Source organism: Artemia franciscana, chromosome 15, assembly GCF_032884065.1.
Source record: "Artemia franciscana chromosome 15, ASM3288406v1, whole genome shotgun sequence".
Lineage (NCBI taxonomy): Eukaryota > Metazoa > Arthropoda > Branchiopoda > Anostraca > Artemiidae > Artemia > Artemia franciscana.
In genome coordinates this window covers 31,914,822-31,936,041 of record NC_088877.1, presented here as the reverse complement: position 1 = coordinate 31,936,041, position 21,220 = coordinate 31,914,822, and the positions used below count along the sequence as shown (strand labels likewise).

At 34.6% G+C, this 21,220-nt stretch overlaps 1 protein-coding gene across 1 annotated transcript in view; it reads left to right on the top strand.

The window, feature by feature from the left end:
* Positions 1-16,897, top strand: part of LOC136036356 (V-type proton ATPase subunit H-like) — a 35,215-nt gene extending 18,318 nt beyond the window's left edge. The window contains exons 5-9 of the mRNA XM_065718523.1: positions 2,718-3,008; positions 5,455-5,633; positions 10,745-10,972; positions 14,277-14,390; positions 16,759-16,897. Coding sequence (XP_065574595.1) covers positions 2,718-3,008; positions 5,455-5,633; positions 10,745-10,972; positions 14,277-14,390; positions 16,759-16,822 — 876 coding nt within the window. The 3' untranslated portion in view covers positions 16,823-16,897. The remainder of the gene's footprint in view (positions 1-2,717; positions 3,009-5,454; positions 5,634-10,744; positions 10,973-14,276; positions 14,391-16,758) is intronic.
* Positions 16,898-21,220: the final 4,323 nt, after the last annotated feature.

The following is a 21,220-nucleotide window of genomic DNA, read 5'->3' as shown; positions in this document are numbered from 1 at the left end:
ATTTGGCGTGGAGTCATTAAATTTTTTGTAATTTTGATGTATTTTTTCCCTGGTTTGCCTGCATAATATTAGGATTTTTGAGAATATCAGAAAAAGAAAGGCGTCCCATACAACAGTTTCATTCAGCAGGTCCCAACAAGGTGGCTGACGTCCTGCTGTTCGCTGAGCGATTGATAAGCAGCTGGCACTCTTCGAGTATTGTTTGCGTTACTTGCCATTGAAAAAACATTTAAGGAATGTCACGTTGTCTGCAGAATATCCCAAGATTGTAAGCTACCTAAAAAAGAAAGATATGCTTGCAGAAATCGAATTCATTCATTTATCGTCTGAGCCTTTTACGCAATTCCCAGCAGCGTTTTAGAAGAATGAAGCCGTTTGTTCACGTTCTTCATGCTGAGCTGAAAAAATTTCTTCTCACTGTTTTGGCAAGACTTTTGAAGCCTGACATGCTCGTGCTTGCGGAAGAAATGTCTACCAGTTTGCTTGAGAATTTGGACTACGATTTGCAGGACACTATTGTCGGTGAGCAACTTGAGTTTGCGTTAGATGCTCAGAAACTCACCTTTGTAGAAAGACAAGGGTTCTGTGGAAGGGCGCGAAGCCCTTTCAAGGCAGCTGCCGAACACTTCATCAAGAAGCATCCCGTCTCTTCTAACAGTTTTCTCGAAACGCTTAGGTGCCTGGATCCTAAGGAAAGGAAAAGAGCTAGAAGTATATCAGATATAGTTTTGCTTTCTCGAGAGTTCCCAGTAGGAGTAAGTTTTGACGATGTTAACAGTGAGTGGATATTGCTGGAAGTCAATAACTCAGTAGAACCAGCGTCATCACGTGTCGACCATTATTTGACATCAAACCTTCTCTATGATAGATGCTTTTCTTGCGTAAAAGTATACGCTTTTGTCGAAGCTTGTAAAAGCTGCGTTAAATTTATCGCATGGTTGTGCTGACTTAGAGAGGGGCTTTTCGCTTACAGAATTACTCCGTCACACAGAGCCTCCATGCCAGAAAGAGTCTTGAATACGAAGTTCTATGTAATTGACAGATTGAATGCACATATAAAGGCAAACCCGGAAGGTTTCCTATTCCCAAAAACTTTTTGACTTTTGCTAGGTTGGTATAGTCGAAATGCAAAGGCTATTTGGGGAGCAAGGCGGAAGAACAAGCTCCTGAACGAAACGTCCAAAAGAAAGAAAGGGAGCTAAACGTAACTGATATCTCTAGCAAAAAAAAGAAGCTATATAGACTTGAGGAGTCATTGCAAGAAAAGTTGGCTTCTGAAAAACAAGAACAAGCAATTGGGGATGCCCTCTTGAAAGAGGCCACCGATGGCTTCCAGAGACTGGTGGCCTCAAATGCTTCTGTGGACATCCAATTCCCTACTAGATAATGCCATAAAAACGCGAAAAGACCAGAAAACGAAACTGATGAAAAAAAGCTGAAAAGGACATACAAAAGAAGAATTGAGACATCATAATTAAGTTCACCAATCTCCCAAAAAAGTTGAAGCAAGTCAATGGGTTAGCTTTTAAGCTGAAGTCTTAAGAATTTTTTTCCTTGTTTCTAGTCTTGAAGTTGCTTTCCTTTTTATGTTTTAAATAGACATAACTGAAAATTAAAAAAAAAAGAATATGGAGAAACAATGACGACTGACCCGTCTCATGGGAAAATGAGTTCCTTCCGAGGTTCGTGAATATGATGATTCTTAGGGTGATTTTGTCACCGTTTCTCATTCATAGTAGTAGTAGTAGTAGATCAATTTTATTAGAAATAAACATTTCTTAATCAATAGCACAAAAGCGAAGCTTGCGAGGCTGTGCTAAATTCAAGGAAAATAAAGAGAGAATAAGGAGAAAGAGACCATATACCGAAATCAACAACAATAAAAAAACATAAACAATAAATTACCTTGCGTGGCCCCCAGACAACAAAAAAAAACACATAAATATTACAAATGAATAACCTATGGAAAATTTATTTTAAAACGTAAGGAAAGTAATATTTTAGTGGTGAATGTCAATCAAAATTTCTTCCCACTTTGGTCCCTATTGGTCCCTTTTTTCAACCCTAATAATCTCTTGACAGGTCGTAAAGTCCCTTTTCTAATGAACAGGAATCATTCTGAACCCTGCAATAAAATATATTGTAAATATATAATTAATATAAATCATATATGCTAGTATCAAACAGTTCGTGGTTATGAACTGTAGCAAGGAGTTTTTTATTGTTTTAAAAAGTAGAACTGTGACAAAGAGCCAAACTTTAGCGTAAAGAGCGGGACGTTGAGGAGGGGACAACCCCTTTCATATACGGAATATTTTCTGTTCGTTTTAAGTTTTAATGTCGCTCCTTACTTTCTGTCGAAAAAACTAGTTTTTTTTATTTAATAAGTAATAAAAATACTAAAATATGGATATGAAATATAAAAATATTAAATGTTAAAAATATATACATTAATATAAAAAATATATATGTAATTATAGTATTTCTGTGGTATAGTAGTGGTAGTATTTCTGTGGTATAGTAGTTCTGTGGTGTAGCATTTCTGTGGTTTGGAGTTTTCTTAGCTTTTTTTTAGCTTGTATTTTCTTTGTAAGTAAATTTTAAATTTAGCTTATGTGTAAATTTTCTGTAGCTTTTATATTTTCTTGGAACTTTAATTTTACAGCAAGTGCGTCCCTAAGGATTTGTCCTTTAAATTTATCTTCTTTTTCTTTCAGAGTAACGAGTACGTTCAAACGTCTGGAAGATGTCTCCAGATGGTGTTACGGATCGAGGAATATAAAGCTGCGTGGATACGCATGGACGGAATCCGTACACTTGTCACCGTTCTACGTGGGAAATTGAATTTCCAGCTTCAGTATCAATACTGTTTCTGCTTATGGGTTATTACCTTTAATCCAGAATATGTAGAAGAAGTTACCAAACACGGTGGCATTCCAGTATTATCAGATATACTGAATGATTCACAGAAAGATAAAGTTAGGCGAATTGTTTTAGCTGTTTGTCGAGTAAGATATTTTTGAGTTTACTGGGGAAAAAATAGATGTGTAATTTCTCATTGGAAACTAGATCAGTTTGGTTAAATTAAGATGATTGCTTTAAATTTTATCAACAAAGCAAATAATTTAAAACTTAAACTTTTTTTTTTTTAATTGGGACCTATGTATTTATGCAGCTGAAAAACTTGATAAAAAGCCAGATTCTGTAAATTTTGTAGGCTGTCTTTTTCCAATAAACCCGAGACCTTTAGTCTGCACTATTCTGAATTTGGACAGTGTTAAAGAATCTCTTGTATATTGCGTTTTCTGTGACATTTAATTTTTTTCCGCCTTAAAATTTTTTTTATATTTACAAAGATCCCCTCATGAGGACGGAACCCTATAAATTCAATATTTCTTTAATGCAAGACAGTTTTTCTTTAATAGAAAAATTATCATTTATTTCTTTATTTTTTTCCTTTTAATTGTTATTTCAATTATGTGCTTCTGTCCAAGAAATAAGTGTATCAAACTAAAAAGCTATATTCAATCTTTCAAAAATTATATTTCACCCTTCGAAAATCAAGCATGAATCCAATTTTAGTCAAATTTTAATGTCAATTTTAGTCAATTTATCCAATGATAATGTCAATTTAGTACAATTTTAATGTCATTTCTTAAGGTCACGACTGCAACAGTGTTTTGCTCTTATACGCGGTGTCACACCTAAAATAAGGGGGAAAAATATATATTGCATGATACCCTTGATATATTGCAAGATAAAGTTAGACGAATTGTTTTAGCTGTTCGCCGAGTAAGATATTTTTGAGTTTTCCAGGAAAAAAAATAAAAATAATTGTCTAGTTTCTCATAGGAAGCAAGATTAGTTTGATTAACTTAAAGATGGTTACTTTAAATTTTAGCAACAAAGCACATAATTTAAAACTTTTTTTTATTATTATTATTATTATTATTATTTTTTTTTTTTAATTGGGACCTATGTATTTACAGACCTGAGACCTATATACATATAAAGAACTCAATGAAAATCCAGATTCCGTAAATTTTGTAGGCTGTCTTTTGCCAATAAACCCGAGACCTTTAGTCTGCACTATTCGAATTTCAACAGCTTTAAAGAATCTCTTGTATATTGCGTTTTCTGTGACATTTTATATTTTCCATCTTCGAAATTTTTTAATAGCTACAAAGTTTCCCTCAAGAGGACGAAACTCTATAAATTCAATAAATACAAGGCATCGCAGTGTTAATTTTTTTTTTTTTTTTTTGAAAGAATTATGAGCGTATCATGTATTATACCTAAGGTAGTATTTCTTAATGTTTTACTACTGCAAGGGGTCGGTTTTAGTGTAGGCTACCCATAAGACAGTTTTTCTTTAATAGAAAGATTGTCATTTATTTTTTTATGTTTTTCCTTTTATTTGTTATTTCAATTATGTGCTTCTGTCCAAGATATAAGCGTATAAAATTTTTTATAATAAGGTTTGACACAGAAAACTACCCCTTAAAAAATATCCGTGTGTTTCCCAATAACAAATACTATCTGTAAGCAGTGGACAAATTACAAAACTTGAAAATGCACTTAAACTTCTACAATGGGTTACTCTGATTGTTTTGTAGTTTGGTAGGAAGGGAGATACCTTAAAGCGTGCATTTTAATGCCAAAACATCCCAGCTCTCATTGAGCCGTCAGATAAATACAGAATTAGTTCGAAGGAAGAGACTAGAGGAGATTTGAGGTAGAAATCTACGCATAATCCCCAGGGCCGTAATCGAAACTTGGAGGGGGGTTTGGGTGGGGGGAGTGGGCACAAAAAACTTTAAAATAAATAAAAAATCGGAAATTGATGTCTACTCCTGTATGATTTTTCTGGTCTGCGCTGTCATTTTGAAAGTAAAGAGTAATATTAAACATCAAAATGAGCACTTTATTCTGTACAGGATGGAGACTGCCCATTCCTTTCCCACACCTTTACCTCATGGTCGCAGAAACTTCGGAATGTACTTATTAGCTCAGAAATTGAGAGTTTCAGTTCTTTTTTTTTTAAGTCGAAAGTGATTGGAGACCAAGCAGGTGTGGGGGAGGGGGTATTTTTCGTAGGGGTGTAGACGCCGGTCACCCTTCGTAAGCTTGACGTAAACACGTTCTATAAAGCTTCAATGTTAAAGCTAACCAAGTCAAGTTGGGTTTTTTTTTTTTTTTCGATGAAATACTACCTTATACTACAAGGCATAAATATTTTCAGCCAACACGCAAAAGGGAAGTGGGTGCTTTCTTATCGTCGTGAATCTTTGGAAATGTGTGTCTTCTGCCTCTACATAATGAATCAGTTTTACACTTAAGTCAATGTTTTGCTTATTTAGTTTAAACTTAGTCTTAGATTAACATATAGTTGATGATTAATTTTGCTTACTTTAGAAAAAATTGGGTAGTTTATTTATTTAGTTGTTGTTATAGAATTTAGTTGAAAAAGTTGAAGACTGGAAAGTGGCTCGTTTTAACTGCATTCAAATGGTTCAGTGCAAAATACTGAAGCATCTTGACTTATTTCAACAGTCTCGTTTCGATGATGAAGAACTAGTTGCTGATATTGAGTTCTTAAGTGAGAAACTCCAGGCTTCCGTGCAAGATTTAAGGTGAGATTGTAGTCGTTCCTTCTTTTGGTAATCCAATTGCTAACCAACTTTTAACTCCATGTTCACTTTTTAAAGCTGGAAAATAATAAAATAATAAGGCTGCGAAATAAACCTGACCTCGGAGATTGAGAACAAAAAAAAAATGAAGAAAATCCATGTAATGTTAGGCAGTTTAATGCGAAAACTATTTGTGCTTTGTAGTTTAAATGTGTACCGCTACCCTTTCTCTGTCGCTAATGCTATAGGCTGGTGCATTCAACTGGGTAACCTCTGTGGCACAAGCTGTTGGCAGGGCTGTTCCTGGGGGGGGGGGCAACCAGGGCAGTTAACCTAGGTGCCGTACAGGGGCATGATTTGCTATGGGGCAGGGGGCAACTGTCCCTGCCATACCTCGTTTTTCCCATCCCCCTACCCCAGTTTGCCCCCACCCCTCCCCAGCTGAAACTTTATTTCTTCAAAAATCTTGTCAAAACTAAGACAAATCTACACAACTCAAGATTCAAAATATACTGATCCGTTTTCCTTAGTGTATACTTGCCTTTATAGTACAATAAAACACCCTTATAGTTGTATATTGTACCATGATGGTACCAAATTATGGTATTTACAGTCATTTTCACCTGTTCTGGGGAAATCGGCTCCAACTTTGCCCCCCTCCCCAGGATTTTAACGAAATTGAGCCGCTGGTACTGTGGCTTGGGGCATATCATGACTGGGGAATCAGCCACTTTGATTTGTCTTTTTTATTTATTATTTGAGTCGGAAGGGGGCGCTGTAGCTAATTTTTTCCCGGACGCCACCAGCCCTAGGAATGGCTCTGGTTCTGTTCTGCTCCTTGGTTTATGTAGTGTGAAAATGCAATACAAATTTTGGTTATGCATGGGTGCACAGTAGAGGCACCATACTCTGGAAGTTATCAACACTGTACAGGCAACCTGCTTTTCAGAAACTATAATCTCGTCAAAATCAGGTGGCATCAAAGAAGGCATGAAACTAAAGAGAAGCGGAGGTTTGTTGCTTCAGCGTGGATCCTATATCAGTCAAATATTATAAAAAAAAACTAGCTTCTTCTCAAGAATATTAAAAAGCGACATTAGAAATTAAAAGCAAACAGAGATCAGTCTATGACAGAGATCGTCTATCTTCTCAGCCTACCTCTCTTTACTATAAATATCGTTTTTGCTTAACTAAAATTAATGCACAAGCGTGTATGTATTTTCATATAATGATAAATGTTATGCATAAAGGTTGTATCTGAAATTGCTATGCTCCTGAGGTAATTGCCTAAAACTATTTTCTAAGCTGTTCTCAAAGGGGCCATTACCTGGCGAGTGTAGATCAGGAGGATCAAAGTGTGCTTGAACATGCATTGCCTGCCGATCCTCCTTTTGAATACAGCTCAGCAAACGGTTTTAACAGCGACGATGTAGCTCTCTAGGTTTCAATTAATTTAATAATAATTTATGTTTCCTCCAATGGATGTTTCAGCAGAAGCTGAAAGGCTCTACTAATATCTGATTTCATATGAACTACGAATTAAAGCTGTATGTATAATACACAAATGTATCTATACGTATAAGTGTATATATATATATATATATATATATATATATATATATATATATATATATATATATATATATATATATATATATATATATATATATATATATATATATATATATATATATATATATATATATATATATATATATATATATATATATATATATATATATATATATATATATATATATATATATATATATATATATATATATATATATATATATATATATATATATATATATATATTATGTCAAACAGTTCCTAACGGATGTCAAGCGGTTGGTGGTAACGAATTGTAAGTAATGAGCGACTAGAGCCAATAGTAATCTACGGTGTAAATAATGAAATTTTGATAACAATATAAGAATTGGCTTTGTCTCCTGCCCATCAAAATCTACGAGTCTGAGAAAATCTGCCTTATTTTCAAAAAAGGGAGGAAATATTGCCAAAAAGGCAAGTGATCCTGGTGAAAATTATTGTATTATCTATAAGAGACCAAAGGACCATACTGGAACAGGACCCTCAATCCTCTATTTGTAAAAAATGTGGAATTTGCTCTTTTTTCCAGAACCAATATCACGGATGCATGATTATTTCTTTCCCAGAGGTTATCGCATCGGATTGATAGTCCAGAAAAGTTGGAAGACGGCTCATTTGAACAAAAATTAAAAGCCATATGACAGGTTCAGGTCCGAAGCTTATCATCAATGTTTTTTAGCGGATACCGTTTTACGAGGATGGCTTAGCAACCAAACCCCCAATCAGTATCCTTAACTCAGCTAGGGGCAGGGGCACCACCTCCTGACTGATGGGTCGGAGCCTAACAGGCATACCCTTATGTGTTTTGGTAACCTTATGTTTTTGCAGTTTACTGGCCTGTCTGTTAAAGTAGTGACCTAAATGTAAAAACGCTCTTAAAAATTAGAGCGAAATAAGAGCAAATATTTGAATAATTTGGTTAATGAAGCAAGGGTTTTTGAGTTACCTTTTGCCAAAATGCCTACTGTGCGGCTTAATTTTAACTAATGGATTTCGTAAAAAAAAAAGGTATTTCCATTTCGGAGTTAGTAATTTAAGGTTGCTTGTCACCAAACATCTTGAAAGATTTAATATTTCTAACGGATATTCATATCTTGTTAATTGTTTTTAATGGAGCTTTCAGTCTAAAACCTAAGCAAGTGCAGAATTTTGCTTAAGTTAATTATATTTCGTGTATTATGAATCTCGTGTCAAAGCTTAAAGAGAAATAACAAAAACTATTACATAAGAATTCAATAAACTTTAATTTCCTCATTCCTGTTTTTTCTTTTTTTTTCTTTTTTTTTTAATGTTCATATTTTTTGTATGTACTTTTGTAAATGCACATTTTATGGTAAATGTTATGGAAGCATTTAGGTGTTTTACAAGTTTTTTTTGCCGAATTTTCGCGACTTTGTTGCTTTTTATTTATACAACGGATAGCGTTATGTGACAAATCGGAAGTTTTCCATTTTCATAAATCAATTTTATCGCCGTTTGTTTAATCTTATGTATATACCCCAATTATAGCATTCCTACATGCTTAAACAAGACTGAATATTTTAAAAGAAAATGAGTATAAAAATTTCGTCCAAGTCTATTTTCTAAATTCCTTTCGATATCTAAAGAACTCGTCGTTACGTTGGCGCAAAGGGTGCAAAAAAAAAATGCTAAAGCTGCGTCTGCATTCGGTGTTTTCTGGAAAATTGGGACGGAAAAACGGCAATCTGGATAGTGTGGACCTCTACTACTGTCCCAGTTTCTCGTTTCTGGGTTACACACAACAGAAAAATCCAATTAATGGACCGGCATGCCAAAAAATAGGAAGTGGAAATGGGTTGTCCTACCCATAAGTTTAAAAAGCAATAAGTTTAAAAAGGCTTTCATGAGGCTTTATCAAGGAAGATAAAGAAGCTTCTAGAAAGTCTCAGGAATGGTTATACAAAAATAGTTTCTCACTAATTCAATCGAGATGGACAAATGTGATGACAAAGAAACTGGACGGTAAACCAGAGAACGGAAAACTGGGAGATAGGCAGCAAGTCGATATTAACAATGTACACTGCTACCTGTCTCAGTTTTCAAAGAAACGCCAAACGTAGATGCACTCTAACCATTTTGTGATGTCAAGTGTTAACTTACCAATTGTAAAGGCTGAACTTGGGAATATGAAAGCACCTTGAAGTACCACCGATGGTGAAAATGAAGTATGATAGTTTGAATTGGTTGATTGGAAATTTATATAACTGAATATATGTTTATCTGATAAATCAGAAATTCAATTGTTAATAAAAGACCTGCACATGGAGTTGTGCGGTTTTAGTAGTGGTGGACGCTAGTTAACAATAAAATATGAGTGAAAGATGAGCAAAAGTAGGATAAAATCGTATGGCACCTAACTGAAGAGACTGCAGCTTTCCTTTGAAGGTTTACTTGTCTTTGGAAATCAAGAGATCCTCAGTCTTTAATTTTTTTTTTTTTTTTTTTTTTTTTTTTTTTTATGGACAATTAGCGTTAACAAACTTTACTAATTATGTTGACTTTTCTTTATTTAACGTCGCAACACTAGTGAGAATAACTTCATAATTTTGAAACAACCAAAAGAGAAAGCTTAGGAAATCTTGGTTTTCAGATATGAATACACCTAAGGTGAGTCCAGAGGACAAAAAAAGCTTTTATTTTTGCGTCCTTGGCACTTTAAGGATGTGCAAAGAAAACAGAAATTGTGACTTAAAAAATAGCCAATAAATGATGGCGTAAGATGGTCCTTTCGAACGTTCATTGCTAAAATTGACTTGTGAAATTTTTACAAATCATCTGCCCTGGCAGATGTAAGCTACTGTATTTATTAGTCTTTTTGTAGTGAAGTTGGATAAGTTACCTTAAAATAAAATACCAATCAAGATGTAGCTATGCAAAAAAAAATAATAACAATAATAAAAAAAGGTAAAGAACACGCCATTGGACTTTACAGTCCCTACCGGCGGTACTGATCTCCGTTTCTTGGTCCTTCAGCCAGGAAGTGGGACGGAGGGTGGGGGGCCAACCACCCTGTGCTTTCGCACACCCCTCCGGTTTATCTTCCCCAGATTTCTCCAGGTGCCCATTTAGAGCTGGGTCGACTCTGGCTGAGCTTACAGAGTCACGCCACTGACCCCGTCCCAAACCAAATTATTGGGTACACTGGGATTCGAACCACGCAATGGTAACTTTAATCTAAATAATCTGTTTTGCCTATTGCAATACCTTAGAAAAAATTTCTGGTGGCTTGGAAGAAAACTCGCAGAGAGGTTGTAAAACATCTGGTATGTGTAATCTATTATAAATTAATACGTCTATGTATTCTGCCTTACCATAATTCCATTTATTAATCAATGATTTAAATGTTACATTGCCATCATTCTCTGTAAAATACAGCCGGAAGTATGGCTTGGTAAATGCATCTGTGTATAATCATGTACTAAATTTCGTCCCTTTTTTACTGTTTCAAAGCTTCTTCATGTTTTTTTTTTTTTTTTTTTTAGTTCATTTGAAGAGTACGCTACGGAAGTACGTTCTGGGCGACTTGATTGGAGTCCCGTACACAAATCTGAGCGGTTTTGGCGGGAAAACGCCCCACGTCTTATTGAAAGCCAGTGTGAACTACTGAAAATACTCGTTCACCTTCTGGAAAGCAGCAAGGACCCCTTGGTTTTATCTGTAGCTGCATATGACGTGGGGGAATTTGTCCGTCATTACCCTAGAGGCAAAAGGTTTGGATTGAAATTATTTTTGCTAATGCTAGCTAAGACTATTGCGGCCCGTTAGGATAGAGGTGCTCCCGTGCATGTCTAGCTGGACTTCTGTGTCTAGGCAAATGTTGGGCCAGATGCGGACTTCCAGCCTGACATACGGACGAATACTGCTTCTAAACATGCTTGGTGGTGACCAGGGACATGCGGCAAGGAGAAGGGGGATCCCCTCCCCCACCAAAATTTTGATTTTTTCAATTTTTGGGCACTTCTTATTCAAAGTATCAAACAAGGTTCGGTTCTTTATTATCTCCATAAAAAAAACGGAGTATGTGCCTGCCTTTCACTTGAAGATTAATGATTGGTTGAATTCACAATTCTTGATGCAGTTTCAAACTCCAGAACCACATCTTTACATAAATAAAAACGACAAGCTAATGTGTGAAGTTCTTTTCAGTTTATTAGGTTTTTATCGGAGGTGCCTTTGGTCGAAAATGTTGGGGAGGAGGGGGTAACGGATCTCTTCGATTGGCTATAGGTTTTGTACTGACTATGTAGCTTGACAATTATAATCAATTCTATTAAGTCTTAGCGTTTCGAGCTGCCATTATGGAGTCAACTGTTTTTTGCTGAACATATTGGGAGGGGGATTACCGATCCCTCCTTAGCCCCATACGTTAGCCCTCCTATCTTAATTGCATTTATAACCGTTCCCTTCTGTGGCTTTAACACCTTTTCTGTTTACATTTTGTAACTCTTATGCAAAAACAATTGCGAAAGATACTTAACTGATGAATATGGTGTTTAAACTGTGAATATATAAAAAAAAGTATTAGAAGCTTTAAGAGATTGGGATGGAGGAGTGGCTCTTGCAGCTGTGTTACCCTCATGTCGCTTGATGCTGCAATGAGTTGTTAGTTGTAGTAGGAGTAATATCTTTGTAACAGTAACAATAATATTTGAAATCAGTGGTTCCATCTGCATTGTTAGTTTTCACTGCACATTAGATTCACATTAATTCAAATAGGAATTAGTTTCAATCCGAATCTAAGTAATTCAGTTTTAATTTTGAATGCTCAAAATTCAATTAATACAGTGGGTTTGATCTCAGTTTGATAACCACGGGACCCATATTTGTAGACTGACAGGCTTAGAACAGCTGATGAAAATGACAGCTGATGAAAATCCCTGTGCCCATTTGCATTGTTAGTTTTCACTGCACACTAGATTCACATTAATTCAAATAGGAATTAGTTTCAATCCGAATTTAAGTATTTCAGTTTTAATTTTGAATGCTCAAAATTCAATTAATACAGTGGGTTTGTTCTCAGTTTGATAACCATGGGACCCATAGTTCGACCCTAGCTGCAGCAATACACTGCAGGGCCGATGCTAGGACCTTGGTAGTGTTGTTAATCCGTTACAATACAATAAAAAGAAATTAGATTATTTCAGTTTCACGCTGTTTCAGCTAATTCAAGTAGGTCTAGATGAATCAACTTACTTTATAGCCATTCCGTTTGATCTAACGTATTCCTGCAAACACGTAACACTTTTGAAATAAATGAAGTTCATGGCACAATTGTAACGATCTGATTATCATTTTTGGAAAGAATATTGAATAGACAATTCAATGGTATAATTTTCTATCGATTTCTCGCCTGAATAATATATTTATTAATTGTATTGTTGGCTAAATTTTGTTTTATTTTTCACTTTATGTTTTCAAATGCAACGAATTCCGAAAGTTTGTACTCTGTCGTGTTCTTTTTCAACCTTTTGAGTTACGAAATTTATTCTAGGTAAAATGTAACGATTAGTATGCTGATTTTATTAGTCAATGTTAACTTTCTATAACTTTTGTATAAATACTAGATTAGAGGTAGAATTGTATATACATAATGCTTTTGATATTAAGGTCAATCACAAAGAGGACATGCAACCAATTTAAAGACGTTTTCAATCCATTCAGTGGTTTGCAAGCAGGCGCATACGCCTGAATATTTATTCTTGGGGGGAGGGATAATTTAAAAATATTCAATAATTTGAATAAAATTGGGGAAAATTCAGGATTTCGTGGAAAGGGGCTGGACCCCAAGAATTTTCTTTTGTTGTTAATTCTGTTTTGCTCATTTTATGAATGTGCTTCACGTTTTGATAAATACTGTTTCACCTGGGAAATAAATTTAGATTCAGTGGTTTGTGATACAGGGGTACAATTTGGAGGAGGAAGTAATTGCCTTCATCCCCTCAAATGTTTAATAAAGACTTTTGTATTTTCATTAAATAACTACGGTCTCTCTGGGTTTTCAAAATTGCACGTTTTTGTAGCTTCATTAAAAAACGAGAAAAAAATTATTCTCCCCCCTGCCCCTCAATACATTTTCGTGAACTGTTGCCACTGCTGCGATAATTATTTATGAGTATAATTAGCAGCTTTTTTTATTACAAAAATACAGAACATTTTTCTATTATTTTACACTAAAAAAATCCCTCAACAATAGAGTCTATATTTATCACATAAAAACAGGGGGGAGGACAACAACCTCTCATATATAAAATAAACAAGAGTAAGAAATCCTGATAATAACCAATCTAATGCTCTTCTTACGCATTTGATGGCCACAGCTTTCGGCCAGCTGCTTGTTTCCCCTCTTTCCCTTGTTCCCTCGATAAGTTTACCCCGATAATACATTAAGGAAAAGGGTACTTAATGAAATTAGATGTTTGGATGTTTCATTAGAGAAGCAAAAAATAATTGATTTTGAAATAAAAATAGAACATATGCACATTACACATTGAACATATTGAGGAGCAAACATTGCAAATTGGATATTGAACATATTGAGAAACAATGTGAAATTGAACGTAAATCAATAAGAAAAAGTCGGAACTATTCAAAAATTCTTTTAACTTACAGTCTTGAGATACAGCCCTTTGGTTGCAGACTTTTTTTGTGTGATTTTGACTTGGACTCAAAATTATTTCCAGGTAAAAACAAAATACCTTGCTAGAAGAATTTTTCCATGGCCAAAATAAATCTAGTTTGACTTACATAAAACCAGTATAAACTAGTTATATGTAAGTCAAACTAGGGTAGTGTAAAATATGTAAAAATTCTCCTAGTAAGGTATTTTTTTTTCATCTGGAAATAATTTTGAGTTTTCTGCGCCTTTAAGTTCCTGCATAATCAAAAGGAGATTAGGAGTTCAAGTCTATTTGAGGACAGTTTTTTAATATAACATTTACATGACTATTGTGTGAGATTATGTTTTTCAAAGGGATATTGCGACTTTCATTTTTAATCTTGTGATTGTTTGAGCAGTTTTATTGAACAACTTGGTGGAAAGGAATTGGTGATGCAGCTCTTAACTCATGAGAACCCTGGTGTCCGGTATGAATCACTGCTTGCTCTTCAAAAGTTAATGGTTCACAATTGGTAAGTGAAAGTTTCCTCATTTCACCTTACCGATTTGGGTACTGTCAGTTATGATTTTACTAATAAAACTAGTAGCAACATATTGCAGCACAAAACCCGCTGAGGCTACCACAGCAGCGCTCCACTCAAATCAGTTCGAAGCCCAAAACCTGCTAAGGCTGCCACAGCAGTGTTCAACTCAAATATGTTCAAATTTTCATTCTTTAATCCCTCCCATGGATTTCCTTTCAATTTTTTTATATGACATCTTCCCACCTCATTCGCGGACATAGTGATTTTCGTCTGGGACCAGATTGTTGGCCAAAAAGCACGGTTTTTGGCAACCCTGTCATCCATGTTATTGTTTTGTCAATTTCTTGTCATCGTAACTTAAGTTAAAATGTCACCATGAATTACGAAATAAAAGATAATTTAGGCAACTTAGCGCAATACCCTAACTTATGAAATATAAGATAATTTAGGCAACATAGGTAATTTCCTGCGATTCGAATTGAAAGCTTCATGATAGTGTGAGAAGGTTTCTGTAATATTACTTAACTGTGCTTTCTTTGCATCACGTCAGACTAATTATCTCATTAGATACAGTGCATTAAGTGAACGAATGATAACATGAACTGAAATTATAATAAACTTTTAGTGATCGATTGAGTTAATGGGAGCGTTGCAGTGTTTTTGTTTGACAACATGATGGCAAGGCTGTCATTCTTTACGAACTCTCTCAGATATTCTCCTTTCAGTCCCGAATCAAAATTGCCTTTAAAATACCAAGCATAATTGAAAAAGATTTCGAATAGTTCGAATTGGTTAAGTGGGAACTTGCACAACTGTCTTTAACTGTAAAAATTAGATAAACTGAGAATCCAATTTTTTAATGAAAAAGATCTCCATGTTATTGGTAGTTGCGGGTGCCAAATTTCCACAAAAGAAACGTTGCTGATTTTTCTAAATCAGCAAAAAATAAGCGAAAAAACGTCAAACTAAGTAGCTCAAGACGCTTAACTGTTCTTTGGGAATCAACAGATTCTTAACTCTTAATTTTTATGGACGAAAAACTTGTAAAATTTATTGGATTAGTTTTGTTTATTGATTTTCACGATTAAACGCAGCAACACGGACGTAAGCGTGATAACCTGCTTCTGTAAATATTTCAATATTTGAAACGGCCAACATAAAAATCTTAAAAATGGTCATTTTCAAGTAAGAATAGACATAAGAGGTCTTTGGAACTTTGAAAAATATTTTAATAGCAAATACCAGATATGTCCAGACTTCACTACAGGTGAAGCTGCATTCCATAAAATCGCATTACGAGAGCCGCATATAAATAAAATATCACAAACGTTAGTTTTACAGATTTTTTTTTTTATATATATATATGTAAGCTAGGTCTCCAAGTAAAAACATTGATATGTTTTTCGATATATACCTATTGTTTCGATAGATGGCATGTATATTTTTAAGTTGGCCAATAATTTTCTGAAATCGGGTTGATAGTTCGTTGGCGCGGTAAGACTTTATTCGGTTGAGTGCCCATTTGTAAGATATACCAATGCCAATTTAATTTTACAGTAAAATCTCTAGGCGAAAAATATTGCCATCCAATTCTTCAAAAATCCTTCAATAACTATCGATAGTTGTTCGCTAGCTAATAATAAAATATGCCGAAAAAATAGAGCTGGCGAAACAGTAACCTGTTCGTCGCGTTCATATATCCGCCAATTTTTTTATTTTTTACGATAATCGTTCAGTTTGGCTTAAAGCAAAATATTTTGATATTCCGTGGCAAATATTTTAAAGTCTATACCAACATATTTTGTAGCCCTTTCAGACTGTAGAAAAAGAAATCGAATTCTTAAAATGTGAGTTTACTTAACGAAACTTGGGGGGGGGGTTCAAATTATAAAGAAATTAGTCTGCTAATATGCGACTTAAAAAAAATTATTTTTAAGGTACTTCATATTCCATAACAGGTTGCTGACATACTAGCCTACTTCTAACCTATTTCTTTATATACTTTCTCTCAAGCTCTCTTGACTGTGTATGTTTTCATGCCGCTTTTGTTTCTTTTCTTGAATTTTCTCATTTTAGTCGTTATCACATGAACCTTTTTAGTAATTTCTTTTCTTGCTTGAATCTGGGATTTATTGTTGGTATTAAAGTTACTTAACCTAACCGTATTTTTAAAATGCTGTCGAATTTATCATAAGAATTAGTGAAGCTACGGTAATCGTTAAGAAGAACACAAATTGTAAGAATGAGAAACATCGCGTAAGAATGAGAATTTGTGAGCGTAAGGTAATAACTTACTGTACTTCTCCTTAAGTTAACAATCATATCTAGCCTCTAATCAAATGTTATTATTTTTCAGGGAATACCTGGGCAAACAATTGAAGGACACGACTGAAGACAGTCAAAAAAGGCTAGCTGTTTAAGGTGTTTATTCCATTCCATTTTTTTTTCAGTTTTTGTTAATTGTTGTCTAAATATTACGTGTGCGTTTGTTTTAATGTTGATTTTGAATTTTTATTGCTAAAAGTTCTTCGTAAAGAGTGCAGGAAAATAACCGTCCCAATTTAGGAGTTATGCCAATGAATACATTTTACCAAATAGACCTAATTAATGAAAAAAAAATTTAGTTTTTGTAGGGATTGTCATTTAAGATTTAAAAGATAAAATATATATATTTTTATTTATAAAAAAGCTGCTAAATTTAGAAATCGCTGAAAATTCTTAGCAACCTATAGCTTTGACTCTACTAAACTTACTTACTGACTTAGTTCCTCCCACGCATACGGCAGCAACTGTTGGCCTCCAGATTTCGCAGTCCCAGGCCGACTACTAGAGCTCCTCCATTGATCTTCTTGACTATGGTGCCTCCTTCTCCAGTGACCGCCCGAGGGTTGTACGCTACCTACCGCATTTGCGAGGACCAGGTGATTTTCAAGCATAATACACCAAATAGGAGTCTGCCCTCCTTCCTTCTCGGCATATGCTCCCAGTGTCTCCAACTTACTTACAAAATCCTCATGCGGGGGTGGCGTTGAGAGCGTTTTCAGCCTTCTCCACACAGGACGGTCAGCAGTAAAGACCTATGCATCTGAAAGAGCAGCCAGCAGTACCTTTAACGTCTCTTGCGAATTCATCAAGGATTAGAGGCCGTTTGGTCTGGGTTCTAATCTTTTCGTTTGGTATCCTTTCAGTCCAGGGAACTGCTAGAAATTTTCTTTCAATGAAGATACGTTGTTTTCAAATCCAAGTAGTCTTTTTCTGGCTGTTTTTGAGATTCCTAAGGATTCACCACCGTATAGGAGTACAAATAGAGCTGATAGTAACTTGTTATTCAACAATCCTAGATTAAAATTTTGGGAGTATTTGGTAAAAAGACCTAATTCAAAGAAAGTTGAATTTAAAAGCCTTCTGAAATTGAGTGATAGCCAAGACCTCTCGAAAAGAACCCATAAAATACCCTGTGCTGCATATGCATAAACCCGAGAAAATAATAAAATATGAAACAAATCTTAAAAATATAGAAAAAAATTAGGTTGAAACCATTAAAACTTAAAGTAAAAAGGCCTAATTCAAAGAAAGTTGAACTTAAAAGCCTTTTGAAATTGAGTGAAAGCCAAGGCCTCTCGAAAAGTCCACGAAAATAATGAAAATATGAAACAAATCTTAAAAATATAGAAAAAATTCGGTTAAGACCATCAAAATAGTAAACAGATCGTGGAAACGAACTGAAATTTGGAGCACCCCTGCTCAGTAGTAACCGAAACTCTAAAAAACCGTATTGTGGTACCAAAAGATGCATCAAAGAATCAGCTTTCTATGTTCATTTTAGATTTATAAGTTTCATCAAGTTTAGTCCTCCCCATTAAAAGTTACGAGCCTGAGAAAATTTGCCTCATTTTCGAAAAATGGGGATACACCCCTTAAAAGTCGTAGAATTCTAATGAAAGTCATACCATCAGATTCAGCATATTAGAAAACCCTATTGTACAGATTTCATGCTCCTATCTGCAAAAATGTGGAATTTTGTTTGTTTTGTTTTTTGCCAGAAAAAAGATCATGGATGCGTGTTTATTTGTTGTTGTTGTTGTTTGTTTTTTTCCAGGGTCATCGTATCGACTCAGTGGTCCTAAAATCAGAAATTATCTTATTGATATCAGAAAAGTCAGATTCTTATTGTTTTAAAAAGTAGAGTTGTGAGAAAAAGTCAAACTTTAGCTTAAAGAGTGGGGTGTTGAGGAGCGGACAGCCTTTTTCATATACGGAATCTTTTCTGTTCGTTTCAAGTTTTACTATCACTCATTCCTTTCAGTTAAAACAAACTTGCTTTTTTTTAATAAAGTAAAAAGATCTAATTCAAAGTAAGTTGAACTTAAAAGCCTTCCAAAATTGAGTTACAGCCAAGACCTCTCGAAAAAAAAAACCGTGAAATACCCTGTACGGGATGTGCATACACCCATGAAAATAATGAAAATATGAAACAAATCTTAAAAATATAGAAAACAAAATCGGTTATAACCATCAAAATATAAAGCAAAAGGGCCGAACTCTAAGAAGGTTGAACTTAAAACCTTCTAGAATTGAGTGACAGCCAATGCCTCTCGATAAAATTTTGTGAAATACTGTGTATGGAATATACATAAACCCGAGAAAATAATAAAAATATGGAATAAACAGAATATTGAAGAAATTCGGTAAAAACTATCAAAATATAAAGTAAAAAGACATAATTCTAAGAAAATTGAACTTATAAGCGTTCTGAAACTGAGTGACAGCCAATACCTCTCAAAAAGAACCCGTGAAATACCCTGTGCGAAATATACATAAGCCCGTGAAAATGATAAAAATATGGAATAAATCTTAAAAATATTGAAGAAATTCGGTAAAAACTATCAAAATATAAAGTAAATAGACATAATTCTAAGAAAATTGAACTTATAAGCCTTCTGAACCTGAGTGACAGCCAAGACCTCTCAAAAAGAACCCGTGAAAATGATAAAAAAATATGAAACAAACCTTAAAATATAGAAAACAAAGTCGGTTATAACCATCAAAATATAAAGCAAAAGGGCCAAGGCCTCTCGAAAAGAAGGAAAAAGGAAATAGATCATATTTCCATGCTTTCTCTATTTTCCTTACATTCCTTTTACGTTCATCTAATCCATCACTCCGCAAGCTATTTTCAAAAATTATTCCATCTATCTTCAGCGTTGTCCAATTTTAGACTTTTGAGTTTAATATCCAACTGTTTCAGGAAAGTTTCTCCAACTCTCATCCAGGAATTCGTCAATGTCATAACTTTCTGGAAGATAGTTACTCTTCCTAAATTTCAAATTAAATAACCTAGACACTACTAGATGGCAATCGTTAGTTTTAAAATCAATAACTGCAATCCTACATATCCTGGTATCTTGTATCGATCCCGTCAGTTTTCTGTTTACAATAACATAATCCAATAGGGTCCGTTGGCCATCTTGTCTTCACATGAACACCATGTCAACTTCCGGGGCATTTTATGATCAAACACCGTATTGGTTATAACTAGATTGCTATACCTATTAAATTGCACCGACCTGTAGCAATTACTAATTATTGTTGCTTGAATTTTGAAGGACAAACGAAATTTAACTAATTAGTTGTACCTATTTTTTTTCACGACTCAGTGCCACAGTATTGTTGACTGTGTGGTACAGCTCTAAAAAAAAACTCCATAATTTTCAACAACCAAAAGAAAATTCTTAGAAATTTTCGTTTTTAGGATTGATTTGACATAAGATGGGTCCGGGAGGCAAAGATACTTTTATTTCATGTTTTTGGTACTTACGGTTTTTGGTACTCCTGAAAACGTAACAAAAATGCATAAAATTATATTTTATGCGTTTTTTATTTTTCTTATTACTCTCCCACCAAACCCCTCTCGAAAAATCTAGGATACGGCCCTTACTACAAGTGAAAGGCCATTTCTTCAATAAGTGAATTCCCAACTTCCATTAACTTGCAAACACAGCTATACGTAATTGTTTGAGTTTGCACTTAACCAAACAATCAAGTTCATTTTCAACATCCTCGATGCTTTAAGAAAAAGATACATAGATTGGCCTGTTAGAAATTCTAAGAGAAAAATAGCATGGGTTCAGTTTGGTTTTTTTTTTTATGATCCCAAATATCTCATAGGTCAGTTACTTAACTGCTCTGACATCTTCTAGTTTTATTATGCCTTTCGTATCAATTGATGCATTTCCGAGCAACTAAAACTTAAAATAATGATTTTAATGTATTTTAGCTTTCGGTTGTTTATTGTTAGGGATAAATAAGATTTTGAAAAGGTTCAAAAGAGAACATATAAAAAATCGGTGGGAGCAAAAGAATCAAACGAACATAAAGCTTGGGTAAAACCAGTACCAAAAAAAAAAAGGAAAATTATCGTTTTGTTTCGTCAGTGATGAAGGGGACAAAGATTTTTTCATACCTGTATGTTAAGCCACGGATGGGAGACAATATAGGAACAGGTTCAGAAACAATACGTGGCAGGCGGTGTCTGAATGGGGAGTGCCTTTTGAGTAAAATTTTTTCCGTACTAAGGTTTATTATTGCATTTTTTTTACAAAACGGATACACGACGTTCCTCTCCTGTGCTCAAGTTTCCAGCTTGGCCTTTTTTAGAAGGAGCGAGTATGGTACCTTAGCTTCCTGAAAAATTATTCTCAGGGCTCTTTTTTGAATGGGTTTAATTTTTCTGATTCATCATGGGAGATGCCAGGATGCCAAACTGGACATGCATATTCAAGATGCAGGCGAACAAAGGAAGTAAGCATCTGTAAAGA